Source organism: Furipterus horrens, unplaced genomic scaffold (assembly GCF_987537825.1).
Source record: "Furipterus horrens unplaced genomic scaffold, mFurHor1.1.pri manual_scaffold_10, whole genome shotgun sequence".
Taxonomy (NCBI): domain Eukaryota; kingdom Metazoa; phylum Chordata; class Mammalia; order Chiroptera; family Furipteridae; genus Furipterus; species Furipterus horrens.
The window spans coordinates 100,655,970-100,669,080 of NW_028327180.1; the positions used below are offsets into that span (position 1 = coordinate 100,655,970).

The following is a 13,111-nucleotide window of genomic DNA, read 5'->3' on the forward strand; positions in this document are numbered from 1 at the left end:
CTCAGGGCTCCGGGCTGGCAGGGCTGGTGGCCCCACACTCCCTGCCTAGCTGCTGTCTTAGGAAAATGCACCTGTCATTCCTGTGCAGCTATACGAATTGCCACCAACTGATACTCCACATACCCAGCACCCAGATCAAGGGACGTCTCCACCTCCCAGAAGCCCCCACATGCCTATCTGGTCACTTCTCCCAAAGGGCAACCCCTGTCCTTACCCCACCCTCACAGATTCGTTCCCCTGCCCTTCAACTCTGTGAACACTGAGTCACACAGAATCACTCTTTTCTGTCTGGCTTCGTTTTCTCAGCATGTTTGTGAGAGTCACATGTTGCGTGGCCAGTAGTTTATCCCATGGTGTGAATGCACCTGGTCTTATTTCTCCATTCCGCTGCTGACATGCCCCTCGGGGTATTTGGGGTTTGGGACTATGATGAGTGTATGTATATTCCAGATGAATCTATACGACCGTTTCTGTACAAGCCTTTTGGAGGACCCGTGGGTAAATACCTAGGAGTGGACTTGCTGGTTCGAACCGGAAGCAGAGCGTGCAGCCCTCCCTCCCCCAGCTCCCCTCCTCAGCCTCGCGCCCTTTCCTTGTATTCCCTGCTGGTACGGGCGCCCTCAGCGTGGTTTCAGTTTGCATTTTCCCCGGTGGCCCGTGATGTTGTGCATCTTTTTATCTTTAAAAAGACGTGGAGATCGGGGTGGCGTCTAGTTTAAAGCAGCTGTTCAAGGTTTCCACTCACTCCCACACCAGACTGCTTGCCCAAGTGCTACCCCATCTCTGCTAAAAACACAGTCCAGAAGGACTGGGGAGAAGGCGGCCGTCATAGGCTCCCTCCTTGTTGCCACCCACCCCTCCTGGGTCCTGCTCTGTGTCCTGGCTGAGGAGGGAGGGAACCAGCCTGGAAGTGGCACCCTCCCCTCCCAGAGCCCCCACCCCTCCTGAGGCCCCCAGCAAGTGTGGGAGGAAGCTGAGATATCACGGCCTTCATGCCACAGAGACATAGTATGTCTGGCCCAAGGTCATCGGCGCATGTCGCGCACCCCCACCCCGTCTGAGCAGTTCCCGTCATTCTCCTGTCCCCTCCCTACAGCTCTGCAACATAGGTGAGCTACTTGCCCAAGGCCACAAACCCAGCCTGGCTGTGTCCTCAGCAGGGAGATAACAGGGCTGGACACGCGTGACCTTCCATGCACTTCTGCCATCCCGCCGCTGCCCACTGTGTGCCAGGAACACGCTGAGCCAGCCTGGCCCTGCTGCCCCTACACCTGCCTGCAGAGACAGCACAGTGGGTCCTCTGAGCAAGTCGGGGCAGGCAAGGAGCGGCCCCCAGCCTGAGCCTGACCTTTTGCGAGCCCTGAAACCCATCTGATTCGGTGGGCGGGTGGGGGGTGAGGATGAGGCTGTGCCAGTCAGCAGGGCTGGGCTGGGCCTGGCTGAAGGGGCCGTCACCCTCCTCGGCCTTGGAGAGGGGTCCTGTCCTGTCCTGTCCTGGACAGACCAGCCTGGCACTCCCAGTGGGACGCAAAACGCAGCCCCCCCAGCCCTCCAGGCCGTGCCTCTGGTTTGCCACGAGGGCGGCGTGAGGCTGGGGGAGGCTCACCAGCCCTGGGCCTTGGTTTCTGCTTTGGTAAGGAGGCCGGCAGTGGCCGGTTTCCGGGGGGTCTGTGACGAGCCCCTGAAAGGCCCAGAAGGCCCACCCAGGAGGTGCCCCTGGTGGGCCAAGAGAGGCTGCGTCCCTTACCATGGACATCCAGGGTCGAGCGACAGAACTGACCACCTGAACACAGAGCCTGAAAGTGGTTCAGAGGAAGAAAGATGGGGGTCAGGGGGTACCACTTTCCTGCTCCGGGGCCCTCTCCTCTGGCCTCCCTGAGGGCACAGTGGGCTTATTGCCGAGTCCTCCCTGGGCCTGGTCTGAGCCCCCCAGCCTCTCCTCACATGTTCTGGAGCACGTGTCCTCAGGCACAGCTACGCCCCCCACCCCCAGTCACCCCCAATGCTACCAGGCTCAGCAGCCCAGGTGACTTAATTAAACAGCCAACATGACTCCCTAGTGACCCAGGAAATGAGGGGAGGGGAGCCCTGGCTGCTGTCCCGCCGCCCCAAACAGCGGCCAGCGGGCCCGGGGATGCCCCTCCCCAGGAGCTGACACAGGCGAGGCATAGGGGAGACGTCAGGAAGCTCAGGCCAAGGGACCTGCTTGGGTTCCTGGAGAGCCCAGGGGTGGCTGAGATTTCTGCCTGAGGAGGGCCTGGTTACACGGCAATGTGGCTGTGACTGATCAGGTTTCCACTTGGACAGGCCCCAGGCCCGACGGCCAGAGGAGTGGCACCGGCTGACAAGGGCCCCACGTGGAGCCCCGTGTGTGCCCCAGGCAGGGTGGCTGGGGCACGTGCTTCTGCTCCTACCTGCTGGCCCCTCTGAGCCTCAGCGTGACCATCTGGAACACGGGACTAAGAACAGTGACCACTGAGGCTGGAGGACTCAGGGGACCCCTTCAAGGTGGGCCGTGGGCCGTGGTCCCGAGCCCGGCCCTGCACTCCTAGGTTCCGCGGTGACAGCGCACTCTTAGCTGTGGGGCGGGTCTCCCACGCTCAGGTCTCGGTTTGCTTGTCTGAGGAATGGGGAGATTCCCGCTCAGCTGGCAGTGGTTTTCTGGGCGCTGACGCACGCCCAGCTGTGGTCCCAGCAGGCCCTCAGGTACCCGGCCTCCTCTGGCCCTCTCAGGCAGGCCAGGCTCTCCCAGGGTGGATGAGCTGGTGGCCCGGGCCAGTCAGCCGCCTAGCGTGAGCTGCTGCCACGCCCACCGCCCTTTCCCAACGCCGCCCTCTCCGCCTGTTCCCCTTTCAGTTCCTCAGTCCCCTACCCCCTGGGGACCTCAGCTCCCCCAACCCCCGGGGCCAGGCAGGGGGAGGGCCAGGGATGAGGCCCCCAGGCTAGAAGGGGGTTGAGTCCCTACCACCGACCATGTCCTCCCTGGGTGCCCAGCCCCGGGCCTGGGACTCCAGACCTCTTGTCACTGACTGTTCCGGGCCCCCTGGGTGCCAGACATGCCTCTGCCCTTTTTCACGGCCCAGGGACAAGGCCGGTGTGGCAGGGCCTCCAGTCTGTGCGATTCCTGTTAGTGTGTCTGCCGACACCCAGGCTGCCAGGGCCAGGAGCCCCCAGACCCCTCGTGGCCTGAACTAGACACGCTGCTGACCCCACCCCGCCTCTCAGGCCCCTGGCGTGGAGGGCCTGGCTTGGAGGGCTGCCTCTACCTCCAGGTGACTCTGGGCAGGTCCCCACCTGCTCCCGGCTGGTCCTCCTGGGGCCACAGCTGTGGGGAGACCTGTGAGGTTGGGACACCCCCACCCCAGGCCCTGAGGGGTCCTGTTTGGGGCAGCTCAGTTTCTCTTTGGGACAATGGAGGAAGCTAGCCCTGCCCCCCCCAGCAGGAGGGTATGGGGAGAAGGAAGAGCTCAGCTGGCCTATTGGGGGGAAGCCCAGGGTACCTTGTGTTCTCTTCTGAAAACCTCTGTCAAGGAAGCAAGGCTGGGAACTCCCCAGGAGGCCAGGGACTCTTCCCTGAGTGCCCTGGGGCATAGGAGGAGAGGGGGTGCTGTTTAAGGATTTCTAAAAACTCCCCCAAGAAGTGTCATTGTTCCCAGTTTCTCTGGGGCAGGGATCCCCCTTCTTCTGATAACTCCATCCCATTGGGGAGGCCCAGGGCCACTGGCAGCCCTGGGAGGGGCTTGCTAGAGCCAGGCCTGGGTGGGGACCAAGGTCCTGGCTGCTGCCCAGGAGAGCACACTGGGCTCAGCCCCTCTCTCCTGCTCTGGGGCCCACTTCAGGGCTAGCCACCTCCAGGGGGTGGGGGGCTCCCTCTTTCCTAAGGAAGCCTCCTGCTTGCCTTCCCGGGCATCAGAGCTTGGTCTCTTGCTGTCTTGTTTGAGGTCTGTCTTAGGGACCACACCTGCTTTATTCAGGGTGTTGCTCAAACAGCATATGGTGCTATGCTTCTCCGGGAACATGCCTGACTGGCTGGTGCGCGCCTGTTGGATGCAGGATTCAGCTCCTGGCTGTGCTCCGCTGTGTGAGCCTGGCTGGGTGGCTTCCCCTCTCTGAGCAGGAGAGCTACAGCTGTCATGGCAGAGGAAGGAAGAAGTCCTGGCAGGGTTCCTGGAGGGGGCAGCCCAAGAGCTGATCCTGAAAGCTATGGTAAAGTTGGACACAGGCAGAGGAACCCCAAGTCCAGTCCCTCCCAGGACCTCAGGAATCTTGAGGTCCAGGATTTTCTCTCGAGACATTCCTGGGAGCAGGATAGGAGCACAGGGAAAAGAGGCCGCAGGAAAGAGCAGGCTTAGGCCCTCAGGACCCATTGCTATGTGACCAAGGGCTGGTGGCTGTCCTCTCTGGGCCTCAGGAGATAAGCGCCGAGGAGCTGAGGACAGAGGTGGGGCCCAGGAATTCAGACTTTGGAGCAGCCTTTGGACCCGGGCCCTGGCGGCACTCCGGGGACACTTTACCCGGGAGGGGCAGTGTGAGGCCTCCGGAAGCCCTTGGGCCTAGAGTCCTTAAAACTGGACTCTGTGCCTGGGCCTGTCACCAGTCCTACCTCAGTTTCCTGATGTGTAAAAAGGGGGTGTGTTTGCTGGAATGTTCTGTCCTATCATTGTTACCATCACTGAGCACTTACTGTGTGGGGGTTGGGGGGTAGGGAGTTTCTCTTCCCTTTCTCAGCCCCACCTCCACTTCTTCCTCTGAAAAAAGGGAGCTTGGGGGTCCCCGCCTGGGGTGGGGGTGGGGGCAGTGGGGCTCTGGCACCCAGGGCAAGGTGGTGGGTTTCAGTAAGAGAGCAAGGGACTGGCCCTTTGGTGTGGACCGTGAGTGTCCCCTGGAGGTCTCTGCAGGGGGGCGGGGGGCTGAAGGAGGAAGCAAGCACCAGGGGCAGGTGAAGTCCCTTCTGCGGAGCTCTGCGGGCTGGGCCTGCCCAGGAGCCCCTCTGAAAACTCCCTGCGGGGCCAGGTTCCCAAGCGCAGAAGAACCTGTCCACTTCCTGTCCAGCGGTGCCCGCCCACTTCCTCCCCGGCGGCGCTTCCTCTTTTCCTCCTGCTGCTGCTTGTTCCCCTCGGCTCCTCCCCGGGGCCGAGGTTTGTGTCCCCCCGACCCCCACCTGCCCAGGCCTTTTCCGAGGGCCGAGGACACCCAGGCAGTCACTTACACTCACTCAGTAGAGCAGGGCCCTGGGGTGGGGACAGTGGGAGGAGGTGGAGGGGATGGAGACCCTGGGAAAGCTCCTTGAAAATGGACCCCAAGAGGAAGAAACTGAGGCGAGGCTGAGAAGGGGAGCAGAGACACCCCCAGCCCCAGCACAGGGCAGCAGGTGCGCAGTGAGGGTGACAGTGCAGGAGGGCATAAACCAAGCAGCAGTCTGCTGGGGGGAGCTAAGTCGGGCCTGCAGGCCCCACGTGGAGGTTTCCAGTGTGTGTGTGGGGTGCACGTTGCAGATGCTAAACGGCTCCCCCTGCCGAGGGGCTTTCTGGGCTGGGCCTTGAAGGATGCATAGGAGAGCGCCAGGAAATGGCTGCTGTAGTCTGGGGTGGGGTGGCCCTGTGCTCCTGCCCCTTGGCTAAGAGCTGAGGCGGCAGCACAAGTCCTGCGTGGGGTTCAGGTCTGCTTTCCACCCCACGTAGTTTCCGGCAGCCACCCGAGTCTGACTCTCCCATCCCTTGCCCTGTGGCCCTGCTCCCAGCCCGCCCGGCCCCCCTCCAGTCTCAGTGAACCACCCAAAGCAGCCGCCATCAACAGACTGCAAAAAGGGTCAGCCCCCTCTTCCAGTCCCTGAATTGCAGGGTTGGCAGGTCCCAAGGTGGCTGGCCAGATGCCCGTGAGGGAGACACAAGGCCAGGAGCAGGGCAGGCTGGCCCTCAGGAGGAAGCAGGGGACAGGCTGGGGACCTCTGCCCAGGGCCAGGGCGGTGGTGGGGAGCTGCAGCCAGTTCCTTGGCCCTTGTCCGGGAATGCGAGCCTGTGGGCTCTGCTGTGTGCTGGCTGATGGTCACCCTGTCTACCTAGCTGTGGCCTCTGCAGCCTCCAAAGAGACCTGCCACCAGCTTCCTACTGTGGGCCGGACCAAGCCACCTCTTCCCGGGACACACATTCCACATCCATATAAGGACTCACTGGTCCCTAGTTCCAACACACACTCACACTCACACACTCAATGAACACCTAGTACACGCTGCAGAGCCCTGGGCAGGCTGGGGACAGACCAGTGGGGATGGGCTAGTGCCCCCGGTTAGGCCGCCTGTCCCCCCCTCCTTCGTGTGAAAATTCATCTTCTCGTCGCCAACTCTAAGAAGGTGCACATGTCCTCTAGGCTGAGCCAGATGCCTTCCTGGGGTCCCACGGTCCCCGGGCTTCCGTCTGCCACGCACTGATCACTGCTGGCTACCATCTGGATCCCGGCTGTTCCTGCCAAACTGGCAGCTCCCAGGGAGGGAACCACCCAGAGCAGGGCACCCAGGTCTTGCCAAGTGTTCGTGGAGGCTTAGGGCGGTAAAGGGTGACAAGGGGAGGGTCTTCCCTGAGGGCAGCTGGCCTTTAGCAACTGTTCCTGCCACCCCCCCACCCCCACCCCCAACTCAATCCAGGCTCACTGAGGGCCCTTCTCCAGCCCTTGGGCACATCCAGGTGGTCCAGGAGGGCCGTTCCGCGGTGGCTGGCCACACGTGCCGGACCCTGGGCCACCGGTGGGCCCCAAAGCGGTGTCCAGCAGTCCTGCGGGCCTGAACCCAGCGGTGCCCGGGTTCCCAGCGGGGCTAACGGCCCAGGACCGACCGTGGCAGGGTGTGACCGGGCAGCCCTCGCAGCCAGTCCAGCTCCATGGCAACAGTTTCTCTGCTCCACGGAGCCCACCCCGTCCCAGGCCTGCAGCAGGGGCGCCTGGGAGCCCCCTTCATATGCAACTTCCAGGCACTAGCCCCCGGGGCTGCCCAGCCCCTGACGCCCTCCGCTCACACCACACTCCTGAGCCCCAGGCCTCTGGGGTAAACTGAGCCCCCCAGGCTTTCTGAGTGGTTGAGCTAACGTTGGCACGGGGGGTGGGGTGACCCCCACAACTGCTACTGAGAACTTCAGCATGACCCCCGCATCCAAGGCCCCTCGCATCCGTGTTGAGCCTTGTGACCACGGGGGGGGCTCACGGCTCATGTGACACCCACACCCAGAGGGTCCCAGGGTGGGGGGTCACGGAGGGACTAGCAGGTCGGTGCAGGCGGGGCCCCGCGGCGCGCGCTGGGCACTGCCGGGCGGGGCGGTGGCCCACGGCGCGCACCCCCGGCCCGCGGGCCCCGGGCGCTAGGGCGGCCAACGGCAAAGCTCTCCCTCCTCCTCTTCCTCAATCTCGCTCTCGCTCTCTCCCAGGCCGTCGCTCACTTTTTTTTTCCCCAAAAGGAGGGGAGAGGGGGTGAAAAAATGCTGCACTGTGCGGCGAGGCCGGTGAGTGAGCGGCGCGCGGCCAATCAGCGCCCGCCGTTCCGAAAGTTGCCTTTTATGGCTCGAGCGGCCACGGCGCCGCCCTATAAAACCCCGGCGGCGCGACGCGCAGCCACTGTCGAGACTTCGTCCACCCGCCAGCACAGGCCTCTTCCCTTCGCCGCTCTTCCGCTGTCGCCGGTCCACTCCACCTCCAGGTAAGGCCCCGGGCCGGCCGGGCGCGCAGGGCGGCGCCGGGCCCTCGCCTCCCTCGGGCCGGCGGCGCCCCTCGCTCCTGCCCGGTGGACAGCGCCTGGGCGCAGGGAGTGGGGCTTATGGGGCTTTATGCCCTTGTTCCCCGGGGCCGGGCTGCACTGCGCTGCGCTCGAGGCGCCGTCCCCTGGTGCTGCCGACCCCCCAGGGCGGTCGCGGGCCTCTGCTGGCGCGGGCAGTTGGCTCCGCTGGGCGGCCGGGTGGGTGGGCGCGGTGGGGGCCCCACCGGGCCGGGTGGGGGCTGGGAACATGACTGCGCGTGCTCGTGCGTCTGCGCGTGCGCGCTCGGCCCGGGAGCCGGGGCCGGGGCGAGGGTGGGGAGGCCCGCCGGAAGGGGTGGGGTCGCCAGGGCGCGGGAGCGCCTGCGCGAACTCAGCCGCGCTGCCGGCTCCTGTGGGCGTGGCCTCCGCGCGGCGGGCCGGCGCTGTTTGAACAGGACTGGGGAGGGGCCGAGGGCCTGGCTTCCTGCCGCGCGCCGCGGGGCCGCCTCTAGCCAGCGTTTGCCTTTTATGGTAATAACGCGGCCGGCTTGGCTTTCTTTGTCCCCGGTCCGGGCGCGCGTCGGCGCCCCCTGGCGGCCAGAAGGCGTGGCGCGCCGGAAGTGGGAAGGGCGGGGGCGGCCCCACCCGACCTGGGCTCACGGCCCCGCTCCCCCCCCAGCTCGCCATGGACGATGATATCGCTGCGCTCGTGGTCGACAACGGCTCCGGCATGTGCAAGGCTGGCTTCGCGGGTGACGACGCCCCCAGGGCCGTCTTTCCTTCCATCGTGGGGCGCCCCCGGCACCAGGTAGGGGGCCTGCCTCGGGTCTGGCCGGGTGGGCGGGCGGGGTCCCTCCTTGGAGCAGGCGCGGGGCGCGGCCTTGGGCTTATGGGCGGTTGGCCCCGTTCGCGCGCTGAGTGCCCGTGCCGCTCCGTCTGCAGGGCGTGATGGTGGGCATGGGCCAGAAGGACTCGTACGTGGGCGACGAGGCCCAGAGCAAGCGCGGCATCCTGACCCTGAAGTACCCCATCGAGCACGGCATTGTCACCAACTGGGACGACATGGAGAAGATCTGGCACCACACCTTCTACAACGAGCTGCGCGTGGCCCCCGAGGAGCACCCCGTCCTGCTCACCGAGGCGCCCCTGAACCCCAAGGCCAACCGGGAGAAGATGACCCAGGTCAGCAGCGTACGCGCGCTCCCGGGCAGGCCGCGCGTCCTGGCGGCCGTCGGCGCCCGCCCTTGCTCACTGGTTCTTTCTTCTGCCGTTCTCTAGGACTTTCTCCTCTGACCTGACCCTCCTTTGGAGCTCTGCAGGTTCTCTTTGCTTTTCCCCAGACGGACCCTTTTCTTGTGTTTGCTCCTCCGACTAGGTGTTATTAAGTGCGAGTGCTGTGGGTGTAGGTACTAACACCGGGGTGTGTGGCCCAGCCAGGGAGGCTGGTGTGAGGTGGCCTTGGAGTGTGTATCCCGTAGGTGCACAGCAGGTGTGACGTGACTCCCCTTCCCAGGGTCCCTGGCACACTTGGCTGTCTTCCTTGCACTCTGCATGTCCCTAGTCTGGCCTGGCTGCCTACCCCTGGTGGCGTCCTGAGTGTGACGTAGCCTGTTTGTCCCTGCAGATCATGTTCGAGACCTTCAATACGCCCGCCATGTACGTGGCCATCCAGGCTGTGCTGTCTCTGTACGCCTCTGGCCGCACCACTGGCATCGTGATGGACTCCGGTGACGGGGTGACCCACACTGTGCCCATCTACGAGGGGTACGCCCTCCCCCACGCCATCCTGCGTCTGGACCTGGCTGGCCGGGACCTGACAGACTACCTCATGAAGATCCTCACGGAGCGCGGCTACAGCTTCACCACCACGGCTGAGCGGGAAATCGTGCGTGACATCAAGGAGAAGCTGTGCTACGTGGCCCTGGACTTCGAGCAGGAGATGGCCACCGCCGCGTCCTCCTCTTCCCTGGAGAAGAGCTACGAGCTGCCCGATGGCCAGGTCATCACCATTGGGAACGAGCGGTTCCGCTGCCCTGAGGCCCTCTTCCAGCCCTCCTTCCTGGGTGAGTCAGGCCTCCTTCCCGCCCCACACCAGGGTCACCGTTGTGGCCTCACTGGAAAGCTGAGTGTGGCCTTCGTTCCCTCCAGGCATGGAATCCTGTGGCATCCACGAAACTACCTTCAACTCCATCATGAAGTGTGACGTCGACATCCGTAAGGACCTCTATGCCAACACAGTGCTGTCTGGTGGGACCACCATGTACCCCGGCATCGCCGACAGGATGCAGAAGGAGATCACGGCCCTGGCGCCCAGCACGATGAAGATCAAGGTGAGTGTCCGCCTGGCCTGAGCTGGCTGGCTGCATGGAACGCTAGGCCGGCTGGTCTTGGTGGGATGGGCCTTTGAGGTGCCACCCAGGGTCCTTACACTGTTGCGCTCTCTCCTCAGATCATTGCGCCCCCTGAGCGCAAGTACTCCGTGTGGATCGGCGGCTCCATCCTGGCCTCCCTGTCCACCTTCCAGCAGATGTGGATCAGCAAGCAGGAGTACGACGAGTCCGGCCCCTCCATCGTCCACCGCAAATGCTTCTAGGCGGACTGTTACTTAGTTGGTTACACCCTTTCTTGAGAAAACCTAACTTGCGCAGAAAACGAGATGAGATTGGCATGGCTTTATTTGTTTTTTTTTTTTTGTTTATTTTTTTTTTTGTTTTTTGAAAATTTTTTTGGCGCTTGACTCAGGATCTAAAAACTGGAACGGTGAAGGTGACAGCAGTCTGTTGGAGTGAGCATCCCCAAAGTTTTGCAATGTGGCCGAGGACTTTGATTGTACATTGTTCATTTTTTTAATAGTCATTCCAAATATCGTGAGATGCATTGTTACAGGAAGTCCCCTGCCTGCCCCAGAGCCACCCATTTCTCCCTAAGAAGGGCCAGTCCTCATGGGGAGGGTGATAACAGCATTGCTTTTGTGTAAATTATGTAATCCAAATTTTTAAATCTTCGCCTTAATACTTGTTTTTTGTTTTATTTTGAATGGCCAGCCATCGTGGCCCCCCTTTTTGTCCCCAACTTGAGATGTATGAAGGCTTTTTGGTGCCCCTGGGAGTGGGCTGAGGGGTGGAGGCAGCCAGGGCTTACCTGTACACTGACTTAAGACCAGTTCAATAAAGTGCACACCTTAAAGAAACCTGCTGCTGTGGTTTGGATGGGTTTGGGCAACAGGGTGGGGTTCGGAAGAAGGGTGGGAGCAGGCCATTACTACCTCCCGCTGGGGTTTGGGGTACTCTTTAACACTTCCATGGAGCAGTCGGGGTGAGGGTTCAGGTGTGAGGATCCTGGCCTCTGGACCTGTGGAAGGAGTTCCCTGGGCTGGCCTTTCTCCCTGCCCCCCAAGCACCCCTGATGTGCAGATGGCCCCAAGCGGGGGTGGGGAGTGGGGCTCAGGGCCCACGGGACTCGGGGGTGGATGGATGCCTTTGTACCACTGCAAGGGTTTCCTCAGGTGGCCCTGTCTGAAAGGGGGGCAGTGGCAGCTCCGGGGCCACACTGCAAGCTGTGAGGCAGAGGGCGAGGCCGGCCACAACTCCTACCAGCTCCTGTGGAGTGGCCTTTTCTGCACAGCTGAAGGGGGGACTTGGGATTCTGTAGGACAGGAAGCATCCTGTGTCCAGGACTGGGGGTGAGAAAGTCGGGTTGGGCAGGGAAGGCTTTGTGGGTGTCGGGATTCTGTCCTGGGGCTGGAGATTGGGTGTCTCCTTGTGCACACTTGGGCCTGGTTCAGGAGCAGCAGCCAGGCTCCCGGTGGGTTTCCCTGCGGCACTGGTCAGTCAGCTGCTCTTGAAGAAAGCCAAGCCTGGCCTGCACCCTTCTCTGCCAGCAGTTAATGCTGACGCCAGTAGAGAGTGAGGGAGGGAAAGGGTGAGGTCCCCCCCACCCTGCCTCACGAGATTTTGCCCCCATTTCTCCAGAGGGGAGTGGCACAATTGGATTCCTGTAAGTCCCGATTTAAGGCTGGAGGGGAGCCTCTCCCCTCAAAGCTCCTTTGGAGGGGCCTGTGGCCCTGGGAAGGGTCATCGTGCAGAGGAGGAGTGGACATTGCCTATTCAGATAGTTATTTTACTATTCGTGCAAGGTGATGGAGATTTAAGACCTCGTGATGGCTTCCAAAACCAAACTAGGAAACGCCTCCTAGCTCACCTGGGCAGGTTTCCCCAGTCTAGTTCCCAAAACACCGCAGCAGGTACCCGTGAGCTGCAGCGATGGCCCAAAGAGGGTAGGGGGTGGGGGCAGAGTACTCAGGAACTTGTGTGGCTCTGCTCCCACCCCTTGCAGTCCTAGAGGCCTGGGAAACGGCCTGTGGAAGGAAGTCCCTCCTCGGCTGGTTCCAGCTCTTGGGACCAATGAGGGGTGGTGGTGCGCCCTGGGCTCTGGGAGCTGAGAGGCAGGGCTCCAGTGTGCGCCACCTACTCATTCCACAGGCCTTTCCTCATCTAGGCCGCGCTTGCTGGGCCTGGGGCCACTAGGATGGCCTGGACAGACACAGGCCCTGCCCTGCCAGAGCTGACAGTCTGGGAAAAAAGACCCCCTCGGCTCCCTCTTTCCTTCCTTCAACCACTATTTGAGCCACACATGGTGCCGTGGACGGAGGTGCCGGGGAGGAGAAACCAGACGTGTTTCCTGCCCTGGGGAGATGCCCAGTTCGATGGGAGAGACATAATAAATGTGTAGGCAAATGCATGGAAATACAATTAGCTGTGATAACGACGAGTCCAGCAGCTGTGTGGGAGAAAGAAGACAGCTCCTGGTGATGCGGAGACAGTCATCCTGTCGGTTGACAGGGTCACGTGTGTAGACATTCATCAATAAAACGGGGGAAAATTAAGAAATACAGATAAAGAAATCGATCATCATGTTGCTTTTTCTGAACAACAGAAAAGGTAGTAAAAGATCACAAGCCCAGGTGACTGAGGAGCGAGGAGTATCACTCCGGAGCAGGGGGCTTCCCCACAGGGCTTCCTGTGGCCACAGTGCCCGAGTTGGCCCAGGAGGCTGAACAGTCACCTGGGCAGGTGGAGGTCTGGGCAAGCTTGTCTCAGACAGAGGCCTCGGGAGGAACGGGAGGGTGGCTGGGGCTAGCGGCCTCGGGAAGTCACATCACCGTCCATGTGCACACCTGAGAGATGGGAACGACAGGAACAACTGGGGGCAGGGGTGGTTTTGAGCAGGTGCTCCATCACTCTTGCCCTCTGAAAGGCTCCGGAAGTGCAGCTGAGACACACATTTGACTTGGCCAGTCCTTTACGCCCTGTTCCTTCCCTCCAGGGCCTGCAGGCGGGCTGACCACCCTGGTGTCTCTGGCTTGGAGCAAAGGCCCAGCCAGCATCACCCAGG

General features: G+C 62.3%; 1 protein-coding gene across 1 annotated transcript; it reads left to right on the forward strand.

Annotated features, from left to right (window-relative positions):
- Positions 1 to 7,595: 7,595 nt before the first annotated feature.
- On the forward strand, positions 7,596 to 10,907 carry ACTB (actin beta). The gene is made up of 6 exons (XM_090288653.1): positions 7,596 to 7,681; positions 8,397 to 8,525; positions 8,660 to 8,899; positions 9,342 to 9,780; positions 9,866 to 10,047; positions 10,167 to 10,907. Exons 2-6 carry the CDS (start codon positions 8,403 to 8,405, stop codon positions 10,308 to 10,310), a joined length of 1,128 nt encoding a protein of 375 aa, XP_090144779.1. The 5' UTR covers positions 7,596 to 7,681; positions 8,397 to 8,402; the 3' UTR covers positions 10,311 to 10,907.
- Positions 10,908 to 13,111: the final 2,204 nt, after the last annotated feature.